The sequence below is a fragment of the Delphinus delphis genome, chromosome 11 (genome assembly GCF_949987515.2).
Source record: "Delphinus delphis chromosome 11, mDelDel1.2, whole genome shotgun sequence".
Lineage (NCBI taxonomy): Eukaryota > Metazoa > Chordata > Mammalia > Artiodactyla > Delphinidae > Delphinus > Delphinus delphis.
The window spans coordinates 28,231,142-28,249,052 of NC_082693.1; the positions used below are offsets into that span (position 1 = coordinate 28,231,142).

At 37.8% G+C, this 17,911-nt stretch overlaps 1 protein-coding gene across 2 annotated transcripts; it reads left to right on the forward strand.

Annotated features, from left to right (window-relative positions):
* Nucleotides 1–261: 261 nt before the first annotated feature.
* LOC132433594 (dol-P-Glc:Glc(2)Man(9)GlcNAc(2)-PP-Dol alpha-1,2-glucosyltransferase) lies at nucleotides 262–11,542 on the forward strand. Of its 2 annotated transcripts, none has more exons than XM_060024574.1 (3): nucleotides 262–539; nucleotides 1,731–1,928; nucleotides 3,849–11,542. In XM_060024574.1, the coding sequence occupies exons 1-3, from the start codon at nucleotides 357–359 to the stop codon at nucleotides 4,902–4,904; spliced, it is 1,437 nt and encodes a 478-aa protein (XP_059880557.1). In that variant the 5' UTR covers nucleotides 262–356; the 3' UTR covers nucleotides 4,905–11,542. The 2 variants fall into 2 exon arrangements, with proteins under 2 accessions (XP_059880557.1, XP_059880558.1); XM_060024575.1 differs by having other exon boundaries at nucleotides 278–539; nucleotides 4,072–4,192.
* The last annotated feature ends 6,369 nt before the right edge of the window (nucleotides 11,543–17,911 follow it).

A 17,911-nucleotide genomic window follows, 5' to 3' on the forward strand; every position in this document is an offset into this window, starting at 1 on the left:
AGACCTTCAGGATAAGCAGCTGCTTTCATTTCAAAGCAACAAGCTGCGCAACTCCAGCGCCCTCAGATACCCCGAGGTCTGCCCCTTCCGGCTGCTCTGACCACTCAGTGCGCCCTGCGCAACGTGATTGACAGGGCAACGGTCCGGTGCGTTACCTAAATTCCTCGCTCGGAAAACAGTGACCCGACCCTTCCGGAAGCTCAGGGTCCGCTCTTCCCAGCATCCTTTGCCTTCCGGCTATGCTCAGTTCCCTCCGGCCAGTCCCTCCTTGCGCGCCCATTTCGAGCCCGAATGTCAAGCTCGACTTTGGGGACCTGAGAATCCAGCACATATTTTCCAGGACTAGATTCTTGGCTATGCGGGCAGGAATGGCGCAGCTGGAGGGTTACTATTTCTCGGCAGCCCTGAGCTGTACCTTTTTAGTGTCCTGCCTCCTTTTCTCTGCCTTCAGCCGGGCGCTGCGAGAGCCCTACATGGACGAGATCTTCCACCTGCCGCAGGCACAGCGCTACTGTGAGGGCCATTTCTCCCTCTCGCAGGTGGGATCCTCAACCTGTCTGCACCCTCGGACAGGCTAGAAGGGAAGAGCTGGCCCCAGTTCTAATTTCTCCTACCTTTATCCTTAGCTCCCTCCACTCCAAACAGGAAAGGAACTGGGTAATCTTTTGTTCCTGTCTCTGAGATCTGTAAAATATTTGCTAAATGAATGAATAAACAGCAGATCTGTCTCCTAGCAAGAAAAGCTCTGGGAGATTAACTAATGGGGAACTGAGTTACTGCCCCTCTTTTTGGCTAATGATGAAAGCTATCCTAGTTTTTCTTTGCCAGTCCCGGGATTAGAGGCATTGGATTGCTTCTAGGAAATGTCAGAAAATTTCACTTTAGCTCACCTGTCAAGCATCTCACTGTGTATTTTGGGAGTCGGATAGGAGGGGGAGGGGGGAATCTTCAGCTACTAAGAAGTGACAAGTTACATTAATTCCATCCTTGGTGTTTTTAGCAACCTTCTGTTAACTAGATAAACTGGCAACCAGTGAAGTGCCAGCATGTTTGAGTATATATTTGGCTACATAGTTGTGTAGATATGGGTACAAAAACAGACATATCCTTCTCTTCTGGTGAAGTCATTATAGAGTAGTGGTTAGAAATATAAAGTCTATAGTTAGAGAAGACCTGATTTTAAATCTTGGCACTGTTATTTACTAGTCATGTCGCTTGGAAATTTTCTGAGTTTCAGGTTACTCATCTGAAAATGACAGTAAAATTGTATCTACTATAGAGCTTGTTGCAGGATTATATACAGAGGATTTAGCACAATTCATGGCTCTCTACATTGTAGTTGTCATTATGGATCCTGTGCTTTAATCTCTTTAAACATTTTTTTCTCTAAATCCATCCGAGTTCCAGAGGGTGATTCCAGGCTTTTTAAAACTGGAGCATTTGCAATTCAATCACCAAATTACAGGCCCTCCAAAGAGTATATCTTGGAAAATAGAAACTGAGTTTAAGTTGTTGTCTGCTGGTTGCTTGTACCTTAACAATCACAAAGCAGGTACAGGGACAAAACATAAGATAAACTTTTCTTTAGAGGAGGCATCTGATTTGCTCATTTAACTGTGACTTAGGATAACTTCCCAAAATGCCTGATTATTGGTAAAGATGACATCTCTGTGTCAGTCCTATCAGTATTACCTCTTGCTTTGCTTCATTGTTGACCTTTTTTTTTTAAGTGGGACCCCATGATTACTACATTACCTGGCTTATACCTGCTGTCAGTTGGAGTGGTCAAACCTGCCAGTTGGATCTTCGGATGGTCAGAACACGTTGTCTGCTCCATTGGAATGCTCAGATTTGTTAATCTTCTCTTCAGTGTTGGCAACTTCTATTTACTATATTTGCTTCTCCACAAGGTGCAACCCAGGCACAAGGTTTGTTTTCAAAATAATTTATTATATTTAAGTTTATGTACAGTCAATTCCACAATTATGGTGAATTTGTTTTATGAAATTTGGTGAAAAATGTATTTAACATTTAATATTTGTGTATCTTTTGTAAAGATAAAGCAAGTCCCCTACCCCCATTTTAGAAGATACTTGTGTTTAAATACTTGAATTATGAATTACTCTTATTTATTTATAAAATCTATAAATTTTCATGAATTAAACCAGTTCAGTAAATATCTCAGTATGCTAAGCGCTGAGATTACAGAGGTAAATGACAGTCTTTTTCTTATAAAACTTATATCTTCATTAGGGGAAACAGAGGTTACCAAGCAATTTTTTTTTATTTTTTATTTATTTATTTTTTTTGCGATACGCAGGCCTCTCACTGTTGTGGCCTATCCCGTTGCGGAGCACAGACTCCGGACACTCAGGCTCAGCGGCCGTGGCTCACGGGTCCAGCCGCTCCGCGGCATGTGGGATCTTCCCAGACCGGGGCACGAACCCGAGTCCCCTGCATCGGCAGGTGGACTCTCAACCACTGCGCCACTAGGGAAGACCCCAAGCAATTTTTTATGATTTAAGAATGCAGGCCTTGGAGGTGGATTACCTGGGTTTGAATTCTATCCACTTACTAATTGTGTTACTTTGCAGGTTACCCCTTAGTGACTCCTTGTTTTCGTCAGTTAAATAGGAAAAATATAGACTGTACCTCATAGGACTGTTCTAAAGAGTAGAAGAGCTTAATAAATGGAAGGTGCTTAGAATATTTCCTGGTATATAGTAAGGAATCAATAAATATTAATTATAATAGTTACTTTTAGCTTAAAGAGATGATTTCAATAGTGTAAATTATGAGAGAGCAATAGCTATAAAACGCTATGAGGATACAGAGAAGGAGCAGAGGAGCACTTGTTGCACCCTGACTGGGAGGGAGAGGTGTGGGTGGCATTGGATAAGGCTTCACAGAGAAGATGGTACCTGAGCTGAATCTTGATGACAGATAGGACTGTAGGATGGGAATGAATCCTGACAGGATTAACAGCATAAGCAAAAGTAGAAAGGCATTAAACAACAAGATGCAGGGAATTGCTATTTGGAATTATAAGATTATAAAGTACAGGGACGTGAGGCTGCAGAAGTCTGTAGAAGAAGGTAGGGGAGAAGTCACAAATATATTTTTATGTCATGGAAAGCATTTTAAACTTTATCTAATAGGTGATGGACAGCCCTTAATTTTAATCAAGGTAATGGCATGGTTTGGCTTGGTGATTTAGATTAACTGGATGATAGAATTCAAGGAGATAAGAATACTTTCAAATTCTACCTGAGACTATCAGCCCAAAAGAAGATGTCTAAAACTTTAGACTAGGCCCACTATTTTCAGGAAGATCCCTGTAATTTCATCATAAAATAGTAAGATCATTGTGTATAGTGGTATAAATGTTATATACATATTTATATTCTCTCTAGTGCACAGTTTTGAAGGGATATCTTTAAAAGAAATTGGTGATGATGGCTAAGTGAATGCTTATGGAAGGCACGAAGATAAGCTCACTGAAATGGAACCACCTGCACTGTGTTCCATTTGTCTCTGTGTTCCCCATAGAACTGAGGTCATTGTCTTGCACACAATAACTCCTTAACTATTTGTTGAATGATTCAAAGTATTGTAGGCTTTGACACACACATGTATTGTCTTACTGCTTTCCAAACTGCTAGGTGTAACTAAAAAGTATCAGAAAGTGTCCTTATAAATACATACTGTGTTTTTGCAAAGCCAGAAATAACATTAATGTTGAATATTTTTTTTGAATAAGAGTCAGGCAGTTTTTTGTTTTTTAGTTCATTAGCTCAGCAGAAACAGCCTATTTGTTTTATTGTGAACTATGTTTTCTCTTCTTGTAGGCTGCCTCAAGTATCCAGAGAATCTTGTCAACATTAACATTAGCAGTATTTCCCACACTCTATTTTTTTAACTTCCTTTATTATACAGAAGCAGGATCCATGTTTTTTACTCTTTTTGCCTACTTGATGTGTCTTTATGGAAATCATAAAACTTCAGCCTTGCTTGGATTTTGTGGCTTCATGTTTCGTCAAACAAATATCATCTGGGCTATCTTCTGCGCAGGAAACGTCATTGCACAAAAGTTGACTGAAGCTTGGAAAACCGAGCTACAAAAGAAGAAAGAAGAGAAGCTTCCCTCTATTAAAGGACCATTTTCAGAATTCAGGAAAATTCTTCAGTTCCTTTTGGCTTATTCCATGTCCTTTAAGAACTTGAGTATGCTTTTCCTTTTGACTTGGCCCTACATCCTTCTAATGTTTCTGTTTTGTGCTTTTGTGGTAGTTAATGGTGGAATTGTTATTGGTGACCGGAGTAGTCATGAAGCCTGCCTACACTTTCCTCAGCTATTCTACTTTTTCTCTTTTACTCTCTTCTTTTCCTTTCCTCACCTACTGTCTCTTAAGAAAATCAGGTCTTTTCTTTGCTTAGTTTGGAAACGGAGAATTCAGTTTTTTGTGATTACTTTAGTCTCCATATTTTTAGTTTGGAAATTTACTTATGCTCATAAATACTTGCTAGCAGATAATAGACATTATACATTCTATGTGTGGAAAAGAGTTTTTCAAAGATATGAAATTGTGAAATATTTGTTAGTTCCAGTTTATATATTTGCCGGTTGGAGTATCGCTGACTCATTGAAATCAAAGTCGATATTCTGGAATTTAATGTTTTTCATATGCTTATTCACCGTTATAGTACCTCAGAAACTGCTAGAATTTCGTTACTTCATTTTACCCTATGTTATTTATAGGCTTAACATACCTCTGCCACCTACATCCAGACTTGTTTGTGAGCTGGGTTGCTATGCAATTGTGAATTTCCTAACTTTTTATATCTTTCTGAATAAAACTTTTCAGTGGCCAAATAGTCAGGACATTCAGAGGTTTATGTGGTAATATCAGAAACATCTTGAACTCTAAAAATAGACTTATTATTTAGACTATTTCCATAATGAAAACTACGTAGAAATTTTTAAATTTCTTTTAGGCACCATGGTGATCCGCAGATCACATCAGATTTTTTGTGCTTTAAATATCAGAAATATGTATTTTAAATATATATATGTGAAATATGTATATATATATACATATATATATATATATATATATGTATATCTATCTATCTATCTATCTATGACCCAAGGAAGTTAAATGGTAAAGAACTGAGAAAAGTTTAAGACTTGCTCCATAAGCCTGAATAATGATGGGAAAGTAAAATTATTCATAGCTATCTCATGATATTTCTTTGATACTGTTGGCCACTCAAAAAGCTTGGAAACTTTTTTGTATACAAGTTTATTTATTAATTCTCTTCAGAAAAAGTAGCAAAGTCTTTGAAAAATATTTACAAATGATTAGGTAATATTGATTGAAAAGTTGTTTAGCATTTTAGTAAATATGATTTCAATCATAAGGTAAAATAGACTCACATAGATAGTAAATGTTGTAAAATAGAGGCTTTTCTGTGTTTATCTAGGAATCAAATTGTTGATTTTTATTAAAAATCTAGAAATGATGAAGTCCTTTCACCGTTCCTAATATGAAATATATCATGAGCAAAGATAAATTGTATTGATAATAATACCTTTTAAAAGGGCTTTTCTTTCTGAAATACACTACTTTATCAGTTTCCTTTGGCTGCCGTAACAAATTACCACAAGTTTGGTGGCTTAAAAAAAATTTCAGAATTCTGGAGGCTGGAAGCCTAAAATTAAGATGTCAGCAGTGTTGGTTGCTTTTGGAGGCTGTAAAAGAGAATCCATTCCATGCTTCTCTCCTACCTTCTGCAGTCCATGGTGTTCCTTGGTTTATAGATGTATCACTCCAGTATCTGCCTTTGTCTTCACATGGCCTTCCTCCCATCTTCTTTCTCTTACAAGGACAATGTCTGTGGATTTAGGGCCCACCCTAATCCAGGATAATTGTGTGTTCAGATCTTTAACTTAATTATGTCTACAAAGACTCTTTTTCCATATAAGGTCATATTTACAGGTTCCAAGTTGACCTATCTTTTTGTGGGGCACTTTTTAACCCACCGAAGTTACCAAAGGAGATTTTACAATAAATTTCATAAAACTTGTAGGAAATAAATTTTTGATGAGATATTTTAAATAAAATTGCATCTTTTCAGAGAGGTTAAAAACAAGTGACTTGCAGGGTCACATAATTATAAAACTAAAAGTAACTGGTATTTGATTCCATTATCCAAAAAACGTTAGAATTTAAAGGAAGTTTAGAAATTATTTGATCTAGTCTTATTTTGTAGATTAGGGAACAAATGCTTGGGTAGGATTTGGTGGGATTAATTTTGGATTCTGTGTCTGCTATTTGGAGTACATTCATTGGGTTGTCATTCCCTAACAGAGAAGTATTATTTGGATATGCTAACATTGACATGTAAACTTAGAACTGTAACTAGAATTCATTTTTTAATCCAGTTTTACATTTGTAAACTTTTCAATAACTGTGTGAACTGTCTTAAGTGTTGGATTATGCTTTCTCTGGGTTTTAAATAATGAGTGGATTTGGAAGGTACTGTTCATTTGCAATATAAAATTATGCACAGGTAAAAATACAAGTGTAGTCTTGAGTAATAAATGCAAAGTCTGGTTTTACACACTCTTTGGGGCCAAGCTGTACTCTATTTAGTGCTTAGAAAGTAGATTGACTCTTTAGTTATAACAGTGACTGTAGGACAAATGTTTTTACCGAAACTTTTTTTTAATTAGACAAGAAAGCACACTCAAATAATTATTTTATAATGGAGATATGAAGTCAAAATTCTCCCCCAAATGTGCAATTTAGGAAAAAGAAATTTCTTATCTGATGCCATTGGTGCAAGGCTTTTGTTTTTTAGGCATATTTCTGAGACAAAAAAAAAAAACCTTTTTCTCTCTAGTCTGGCAAGAAGGAGGAAACTATTCTACTCCATGTATTAAAGGAATCATTGTTCTAATTCATTTTTAAGTGTTGAGTCCCTGCCCTTTTAAGAGATCTTTTGGAATGCAGTGAATTAAAAGGTGCTCTACAGAGCTGCTTTTAGAAACATCCTGAAGTTATATGTGTTTTGACTCTTTTTCAAGAGTTACCAAATAGATATGTTTGATATTATTTTTTAAAAAATTAGACTTAATGATTAGAAGGTAATTCTTAAAAAAAAAAAAAAAGTATTGATAAGCTAGAGACCCTGTGGGGCCTTGCAGTTATTGTTATTAAAGTCTGTAAATGGGTTTTGGGGTTTTTTTTGTTTTTTGTTTTTTGCGGTACGCGGGCCTCTCACTGTTGTGGCCTCCCCCGTTGCGGAGCACAGGCTCCGGACGCACAGGCTCAGCGGCCATGGCTCACGGGCCCAGCCGCTCCGCGGCATGTGGGATCTTCCCGGACCGGGGCATGAACCCGTGTTCCCTGCATCGGCAGGCGAACTCTCAACCACTGAGCCACCAGGGAAGCCCTAAATGGGGTTATTTTAAAGAATATCATAAAAAGATTTGGTCCGTAAGTTTTTTAGGCCCAGTAATATATCTTTTTGGACTTTTTCTACCTTGTATGAAATTCTGTAGATACAGAGTATTATCTCTATATAGCATTAGGAAGGTTCCAATGTGTTGTGTTTCCTCACATTTATATTTTCTTTTAGTGGATACCTAGAAATCTTTTCTAATGCATCTATGTATGTAAATTATTTGGAAATATTGATACAGTCATTTCTCAGTTTAAGCATAGCATGTCATTTTGGCAAGAGAAATTATGTTAGCTTTCTGGTCTCTTCCTCCTTCTTCTTAGAGTTATTTCAGGAATGTGCTTAGCCTGTCACAACGTACCTTAATAAAAATGGCTTAATTCAGTTTATTTCTAATAAATAAATAATATAGTGTATTTCTAGTTTGAATTCAACTGCCACTGGGCTTGACATTTCTTTTTCTTTATAATTGACGACCAGGAAAGGAAAAGAAAAGAGATACGCAATTTTTATCTGTACCCTCTAAATAGTGGACTATTACTTTAGGCTCACTTTCAAGTAAAATATTTCTATAAAGAAATCAATGCAAGTTCATTAGGTTAGAGAGCATTTATTATTTTAAAAATAATTAGAATTTCGTTAAAAACAAGAAAGAAGCATCATGCAAATAATATGAATAAGTTTTTTTTAATGGAAATTTAAATATGACTTAACCATGGACTAGAAAAAGCATAGGAGTTCTGTATTTGATTGTGGTTTTGGAATCGATAAAGCAAGTGGTTTAACCTTTGGTCCTCCCTTCAAATGAGAATAGTATTTGTCTTAAGTCAGTGCCATCTAGCCTTATTTCAAAAAGAACTCAACCCCTGCTGTATATCCATAAAGTTCATAAATATGTCATATAATAAATATTGAGTAAATGTATGCTGAATGAAGTTTTTTTAGTATGGAATGAAGTGAACATCCTAGAAGAAGTATGATATATAACCATAAACTAATTTCAGGAAATAAATCACATATTTGATAATGAGACATTCTAGCCCTTTTGTGCCTAAGTTTCCTGACCTAGTTTTAAAATTTTTAATTTACTCTAGTGTTTAATACTTACACATGTATTTACTTGAAAATATGTGTTGTTTTTCTAATAGGATGTGATTTCAAAACTATTGCTGTTTATTTAAAATAAGAAAAATAAGTTACTATCTACCATTATAATAGCAGCAGAATTCTTGATCATTATCAAACTTTTAAGGGCAAAGAGATTTCAACCAATTATGAATAGTTTATGTTGTTTTCCTTATGCTGAATTTTGCTACTTTAGGGATAACTGTTATTTAGGGTACTTTTTAATGTATTTAAATGTTGACAACAAGACAACATTTCCAATATACTAAAACCTGTATAGCTGAGAAAATTATAAAAAATGGATAAATGGAGGATATATTTGTTAACACATATTCCTAAATCCAACACTAAATTCTTTACTATTTGGAAATTATTTCTAGGATAAGAAATTTTGTCACAGTGAAGTAATCCAAAATATCCTTATATTGTGCTTTTAAAAAAATGAGCATTTGTTGAATTTAATATTACTTTAATTTGAACTCTGCACCACCATCAGACCAATAGAGATACTGTATTTTTCTGATGAGAAAAATATTACACATTGCATTGATTTTTCACTGAAACTTAAGTCATTTCAGTTCAGTTGAACCATATATGTGTGTATGGCATATGCAAAATGAAGAAGAGGGAGGAAAGGTAATAATGATAATTGCTATTATTTATTGAACACCTATAGTGTGCTAGGCATTATACTGGCTGATTTACAAATGCTGTCTCATTTGATCTTATTTATATGAGGCAGATGTTGATTTCTGTTTGACTGCTGGAGAAACTAAAAGTCAAACACATCAGGTAACTTGCATCAGTCAACTACTTAATAACACAGATTGGTCTGACTTCCAAGCCTTGAGTTTTTGGCTGCTACTCTGCCTCACCATGAAAGTTTTTCCTTAAGAGAAGTAGAATATGGAGAGAGAGGTGGTAATCTGTCCTTGCTCTTCAATAGCCAGACCATTCATGGCATATTATTTTTTATATTGGATGCAGTCATTTTTAGAAATGATAGAACTGTTTAAAGGAGCATGAACAGATGATGAGTGTTTATAGTTCTGTTGAAGAGAAATAGCTAAAAGAATATATAGATGTTTAACTTGGAAGAGCAGAGATCCCATAACTTTGTAAGATCTCATAGTTGAGGAATAATTCTTTGGAAGGATTGGACTATTCACACCTGTAAATCAAAGGCCAACAGATTTCAACTCATGAAAAACATACATTTTCTAATTGTTTAGTCTCTGCAGGGGAACGGGCCCAGAAAAAAAGTAAGTTTACCTATACTTTCTGGAGCCAAGATTCTGTTTATCAAGGATGCTTCAGAAGAGATTCAGATAGCAAGTAGGTAGAATAAAATGGCTTTTTAAGATACCTTACAACACTGTGGTTTGAAATTCCTAAGTTTTTTATGGGTAATATTTTCTGCATTAATTGCGAAGTCATGGTGAAGTATATCTGGTGGCTTGTATGGTGACTGACATTTTAAATTTCTGAAAAAAAAAACTACTTTTAACTCTGTTCCCTTGTTTTAGAAACAAATTCGAGATACAGACTTAGTATGAGGTATTTTAGCTATAGTGCTGGACAGTACTGCTATTAAAATAATTTATTTTCTATTTTGTAATACCCGTTACATTTGTAAACAGAATGTGCTTTTATTTGAAAAGGCTTTTCGCCTTACAAATAAGTAGGGCAAGCACCATCTGTAAGATTTTTTAATGCAGTATCCACTAGGTGGTGATACTGTGCTACATTTCCAGGTGTTTTTGTACTTAAACTTATTGTCTGAGTTAACTTTTCTCTAGAGTTTTAAGTTTTGGTCCACAAAGTATTTTATAGCATCCATGTCTGTTTATTAAAATATTTTTTAAAATGTTTCCCGAATTGTATGAAGCTAAGGTAAATGTTTAAAAAGTAATTTTTGTGTTTTGTATTCATATATTTGGTGATTTAACCTAATATATCTTCCCATATGACATTCTTTTCTTCATATGGCATAGTCAAGATCTCTTCCCATAAGCAGTGAATGATGGTGAAGACAGATTTGAAAACTTATATACATTGTAACAGTCACTGTTTTAAGTGCTTTACCCACATTATCTTGTTTATGCCTCATAACAACTCTGTGGATCAGTACTGTTGTTAATATCCCCACTCTACACATTAGGAAACTGAGTAGAGTTTAAGTATTTTGTCCAAGATCACAAAATAACTGGCTGAGCTGGGATTCAAACCTGGGCAAGCTGACTCCAGAATCCATGTTAATTACTATCAATTGGTGGGGGGATGTAGGGGACAGGAGGAAGGGCACAAAGTCTGCCTTCAAATATGTAGCATTTTAGAAAGAGAAATAATCATGGAGGATGTGGTTATACTCCTTTATAGATCAGGAAAATGAAGTCTGCGTTAATTTTGGCTCTTCCAGAGGCAGATAATCTTCCATCTGCTATTGTGTCTTCCATTTCTCTTTTTGATGGTGCTTCAAAGTGATATGTATGTGTACTAGTGAATTTAATGGAGAAAAAAGAAAACAACTCAGGATTGGCGTCTTTAGCCATATTAATTTACATTGAAGTAAATATCTGTGTTTTAATCGGAATGATTCCAGCAACCAAATGGGGGAGCATAGTTGTTTGAAAATTGATACTTAGTTTCTCCAAGGAGACTCCTATTTGGAAGCAAACTGTTGGTTAAACATGGCATACTTCGGAATTTTTCAAAACAATGTGACTGGAAAAGTTTGATCTTTTAAAAAACTCTATCAATATATATTCTAGATGCTTTTAAGTTTTGTTTTTGTCAGATACCATTCTGTAAAATGTTTTTTACTTCTAAAATTATGTTGTGGTTCATGTCATTTAAAACTGATTTTTAAGTAATCCTGTTCTTTATAAGAATGAAAGATAGACCTTTTTAAAAAGTTTGTTCAAATATTATAGTTTCATTTTGTTTGTAAATAAATTCATGTTTTATAATATTTTAAAGCTTATTATGTCTGTTTAACACATTCTCTTACTCTAGACTGGGTGCCAGTGGCTTTTTTCTTTCATTCACTCTGTGCTAGTAGCCATTTTACCCTGTCTACCACCTACCAATTCTATGCTTTGTAAGTCTTCTTTTTTTTTTTTAAATTGTATTGATGTATACTTGATTTACCATGTTGTGTTAGTTTCAGGTGTACAGAAAAATGATTCAGTTATACATATATTCATTCTTTTTTAGATTCTTTTCACACTTTATAAGTCTTCTTGAAATAATAGAACTGAATAATATTTTTAAGTATAATAAGTGCCCATCATTAACCTGGATGACTATCTTCATTCTAATAATAGTGGAAGGCAGTTAAATTACTGGCTGATCATCTTGAACATGTGGAGGCTTGTATTTCTTCTAGTCCAGGTCTGTAGAAAGCTCAAAGTGTTTGTGAAACACTTTTAACTTGGCAGGACTGAAATCCCAAATTTTGATCCCTTCTGTTAAGGAGAAGAGATCCCTGCTCTGTTTTCAGACTTCCAGCTCTTGCTTTCCACTGGGCTTCTTGGAGTTTCCGCTGCTTATATGCATCTCAGAGATCAGCTGAGGACTTACACACAGATTTGGGAGTTTCTCCTCTTTGACTCCCTCCTTCTTGGGATTTCCCTTCTTAATTTATAACTACTCTAACAGCCCTAAACTGCATTCTCTCACACCTCAAATCAATGATATTGCAGTTTTCTGACTAGGGTGTGTCCTCAGGGGAAAAGTCATTATAAATGTGGATAGCACCCAGTGAGATCTTTCAGTGATTAAATCCTGTCCAGTTCTTGACTCCTTTTGTTTGTTCTTCAGGGCCTTTAAATAGACTTTTTTTTTTTTTTTTTTTTTTTTGTGGTATGCGGGCCTCTCACTGTCGCGGCCCCTCCCGTTGCAGAGCACAGGCTCCGGACGCGCAGGCTCAGCGGCCATGGCCCACAGGCCCAGGCGCTCCGCGGCATGTGGGATCCTCCCGGACCAGGGCACGAACCCGTGTCCCCTGCATCGGCAGGCGGACTCCCAACCACTGCGCCACCAGGGAAGCGCTTTTTTTTCTTTTTAAGTTAAACAATCTGTGGAACAGTTAATATGATAAAAGTTCCTCTGCCATTACCTGCCTAGGAATCATCTTGATTATAGTTGTATAGTCTCTCTGTTTATGTATAGGAAGTTGGGGTTGTTACTTTTGAAGAGCTAAAAAAGCGTTCCTAAAATAAGTTTAGGTGGGGGCAGTAAGTTTTTAGAATATTGACTTCTAATATAGTCCTCTAATATAGTAAATCATAGTATTTGTAATTAAATCCAATGACCTTTTAAGGGTCTCTTATGTGAAAATGTTATCAAGAAATACAAAAGAAACAGACTTCCAGGCAAGAAGAGCTCACCTTCCAACTGAGAAGTCTTTGGAAAAAAAAGCTTTCCCACGTCAATTGGAATGATGGATGGTTGCTCTGTGTTCAACGGCCAAATAGGAGGGAATGACCTGCTAGAGTGCATGGAAAGGCTGGTTTCCCTTTTAGGAAATGAAAGTGTTTATCACAAGATGGATGAGAGCACAGGGTTGTTTCCATGTCTGGGACTTAACCCAAGGACCTGAAGCAGGTCGTGGGTTACTTCACAGACTAGTACCACTAGAGTTGGGGTAAGCTACGTTGAGTCTTTTTTCAAGAATGAGTCGCTAACGGATAGTAGTAGCAAAGTCCTCATTAAAATGTATACAACGAGGGACTTCCCTGGCAGTCCGGTGGTTAAGACTTTGTCTTACAATGCAGGGGGTACAGATTCAATCCCTGGATGGGGAGCTAAGATCTCACATGCCTCACAGCCCAAAACCCCAAACATAAAAAACAGAAGCAATATTGTAACAAATTCAATAAAGACTAAAAATGGTCCACATCAAAAAAAAAATGTATACAACAGTTTCCCCTTAGTCAGCAGAAGATCTTTCAACATACCACAAACACAAAGTTTCTCTAATAGTGTTCCTTTTGTGAAGGGAATTTAAACGTTTTCTATGATGTATGAAGTGATTTGATCCCAAAAGCTGTAAATCTGACACTTGTACTACCAGTGTGCTGTTGAGCTAAATAACGTGAGCCAACAACCACTGGAAGTTAAAGATTTGTAGATGGTATTGCTAAGCATGCGTCTCCTGTAAGGAGTGTTTCTTATGGTACATAAGAAAAAAACTACTCCACAGTATGTCCATTCACTAAGTGGAAGGTGTCCATGAAGTGTGAAGCAGGAAGTATTACAGATCTCTGATACTGCACTTTGTAGAGGTATTTGAAAGCCAAGTGAAGCTCTGTGTTTGAAAGGTGAATTGGATGTAAAAGCCTTTCAAATACAGGTTAAGGCTTTTTTCACATAGAGAAAATGTATGTGTGTCCTACAAGCCAGAGGAACAAAGTTTCAAAGAGATTGGGCTTTCAGGGCATGGAACTTGTCACATACCAAACAGGTGAAGGAGCTCATTAAATGGGGGAGAGACCCACACCCTTACCATTGTATATATTACCAGTAGCTCTGTGGAGCTCTCTCCGGGTTGGAGGATGGAGAGAAGTGAAGCCTTATCAGAGGACATGGAAAGTCTAGTATCACGTTTAGAAAATGGTTCTGTTTCTCACAAGCTGGGATGAGACAACTTTTAGGCATGGGGTTGTTTCCCTGTCTGGAATGTCTCCCTGTCTTCAACCTGAGCACTCTAAGCGGTCCAATAACCATTTCACAGACTAGTACCACTAGTGCTGGCATAGGCTGCTTTGAAACCTGTTGGAGAAACAACCACATGAGAATGGAAGCAATCAGGCCTCTGTCACCTGTATACCATGAAGATTGTCTGCATGCACCAGAAGATCTTTTTAACAAGTCACCAGCACAGAGCCTTTCAGTGTTCTTTGTGTGACAGGAAGTTCTCACTTGAGTGTCATCTATATAGAGGTAGCATGACCTGTCCATTAACTTGTAAATCAAGCATGAACCATCCCACGTGGTGATGAGCTAAACGAGGTGTGCTCCCTTCAACTCGAAGGGAAAGCTTTTGCAATGGCATGGTTAAACGTGTTTCAAGATAGATAATGGACACTGTTGTTGCTTACCTCAGGAAACGACTCTTATGGCCTGATTTCACTCAGGGGAAGATGTGCTGGAAGTGGCAGCATGGGGTATATTGTTGAGGAGCTCTGGCATATTGCTCTTTCCAGAGGGTCCTGATGGTAGGTTAGCCCCTGTCTTCTAAAGGTGAAAGGGATTCCTGGTCTTTCAGCTAACGATGAGACTTCCTTCCCCGACAGCAAATGTATGTGCTTCTTGCAAGGTAGAGGGATGTGGGTTTCTAGGGACTGATTGTTCGTGCAGCTGGGGAACTTGTCCCGAGGGGTTAGGAGTATCTAGGGTAATGGGGGAGGGACATGCAAAAGGAATCTTTCTGACAGTTCATGGAAAGCTACTCCTGTAGCACTGTGTGCCAAAGCTCAAGATTAGTAAAGCCTCTCAGAGTGTATGGGAAGGCTTGTTTCCCATTTAGGAAACACATGTATCTCACAAGCTACATGGGAGCACTTTTCTCTACAGCAAAGTTGCAATGCCCTGGACTTCACCCTCTGTCTGAAACCCCTAAGGTTTTATTTCTTAGGCTAGTAACACGAGTGTTTGTACAGGTGCCTCTGCGTCACTCTTCCAAACAGGTACACACGAGTGAATCCAAGCAATGTACCCAGTAACCCGTACAAAATGACGAGTTTCCCCTTTGCCATCAGATCTCTTTGCCACAAAGTAACTGGCACATGAGGTTTCTAACAGGGTTCTCTCTGTGAAGGGAAAGGAGGACTGGTGTGTGAACCATAGTCAGTAGCAATGTGTACGGCAAAATTTTAAACCTAGCTTTGGCCGTTCTTATGTGATGGTGATCTTATGCCGAAGGTACTCCATGGAATTGGGTGGCGAAGCCTTTGAGAGGGCCCATTGAAACATGTTTCTCACCTATGAAATTTAACCAGTTTATTCACATAAGATAGGACAAGGATGGAATCTGTTCTTTCACTGAGTGGAAGAGGTAGGTACATGAAGGGTGAAGCTTGTGGTATCTTGTTTTAGAGCTCTGTCATACTTCTGTTTCTAGATGTACATTCCAGGGACGTTAAGCTCTGAGTTGTAAAGGTGAAGCAGATTGAAAGCATTTCAGGTACAGGCTAAGGCTTCTTTCCCATAAGGAAAAAGTACATGTTCCTTCTATGCTGGACGAGTCACCTCCCTGATGCTCTCAGGGAATGGGATATTGACAGAGGATTTAGAGTACCTCATGCAGTGCGAGAGAGCCATGAACAAATAAGAGTTCTCACGTCGAGTGGAATGCTGGATGGAGGCTCTGTGTTCCACAGCCAAATAGGAGGGGATGGCCTGCCCGACTGCATGGAAAGGCTGGGCTCCCGTTTAGGAAATGGTTGTGTTGCTCACAAGCTGGGTGAGAGCACAGGGTGGTTTCCATGCCTGGAACTTAACCGAAGTGCCTGAAGCAGGGAGGGGTTTGCTTCACAGACTAGAACCACTAGAGTTGGGGTAGGTGATGTTGAGGCTTTCTTCAAGAATGCATCCCTCATGGAGAATAGTAGTGTAACAGGGAAGAGCCAAATCTGACTACATGTAGGATCTGTTTATTTTACTTTAAGATTTGCTTCCCACTGCGGTTGTTCACTAAAAAGACACTGTTTATACATAATAGCCTGCCTTGTGGAACCCTGCCCCTCTGCCTGAATGTTAAACGAAAGTGCCTATGTTCAGGGAAACATCCAGACCCTGTCCACCTGTGGATGGCTACAAGAAAGAAATTAACACATTCCCTCCCCGAGGCTGGCCATTCCAGGGGATATTCGCAAAACTTAAGGCCATTTTACTTTACTTCCTCATTTCCTCCCACTCTCTGGGCTATAATAAAAACTGGAATATAAACCCTGATAAGATGGTTACTTTGAGACATTAGTCTGCAAGCTTCTCACTCTGCCAGCTTTCTGAATAAAGTCGTATTCCTTGCCTCAACGCCTCGTCTACAATTTATTGGCATGTTGTGCGGCAAGCAAAGCGAGCTTGGACTCTGTAACAGTAGCGAAGTCCTCCCTAAACGTATACAAGGAAAAGTATCCCCTTAGTCAGCAGGCGATCGTTCGCACCAGCACAAATTTTCTCTAACAGTGCTCCTTCTGGGAAGGGAATTTATCCCTTTTGTGTGCCGTATGTAGTGATTGGCTCCCAAGACATGTTAATCTAGCCTTTGTGTTTTCCATGCTCTGTGGAGCTAAACCAGGCGCGCCCAAATCTATTAGAAGGCAAAGGCATGAGGACGGCATCGTTAAGCATGTTTCTCATGTGAGGAATGTGGCCCATTATTTCTTGCCGTACTTAAGAAAAAACGACTCCGCGCTGAGTCTTTTCACTCGGTGGAAGGCATCCTTGAAGTGCGAAGAAGGGACTATCACTGTGTGTGTAAGAGACCTGTGAGACTGCCCTTTGGGGAGGTATTTTGAAAGCTAAGCAAAGCTCTGTGTTCCAACGGCATATCTATTGTGAAGGCCTTTCAAATCCAGGTGAAGTTTTCTTTCCCATACAGAAAGTGAATATGAGTCCTACACACCAGAGGAACAAAGTTTCTTAAAGACTGGGCTTTCAGCATATGAACCCAGAGATAAACCCATGCACATATAGTCACCTTATCTTTGATAAAGGAGGCAAGAATATACAGTGGAGAAAAGACAGCCTTTTCAATAAGTGGTGCTGGGAAAACTGGACAGGTACATGTAAAAGCATGAAATTACAACACTATCTAACACCATACACAAAAATAAACTCAAAATGGATTAAAGACCTAAATGTAAGGCGAGACACTATCAAACTCTTAGAGGAAAACATAGGCAGAACCTCTATGACATAAATCACAGCAAGATCCTTTTTGACCCACCTCCTAGAGAAATGGAAATAAAAACAAAAATAAACAAATGGGACCTAATGAAACTTCAAAGCTTTTGCACAGCAAAGGAAACCATAAACAAGACCAAAAGACAACACTCAGAATGGGAGAAAATATTTGCAAATGAAGCAAATGACAAAGGAGTAATCTCCAAAATTTACAAGCAGCTCATGCAGCTCAATAACAAAATAACAAACAACACAATCCTGAATGGGCAGAAGACCTAAATAGACGTTTCTCCAAAGAAGATATACAGACTGCCAACAAACATATGAAAGAATGCTCAACATCATTAATCATTAGAGAAATGCAAATCAAAACTACAGTGAGATATCATGTCACACCAGTCAGAAT

Coding starts and splice junctions, on each gene's coding strand:
- LOC132433594 (XM_060024574.1), top strand. CDS start 357: ATGCGGGCAGGAATGGCGCAGCTGGAGGGTTACTATTTCTCGGCAGCC. Junction 540..1,730: donor GCCATTTCTCCCTCTCGCAG/GTGGGATCCTCA, acceptor TTTTTTTTTAAG/TGGGACCCCATGATTACTAC. Junction 1,929..3,848: donor AGGTGCAACCCAGGCACAAG/GTTTGTTTTCAA, acceptor CTCTTCTTGTAG/GCTGCCTCAAGTATCCAGAG.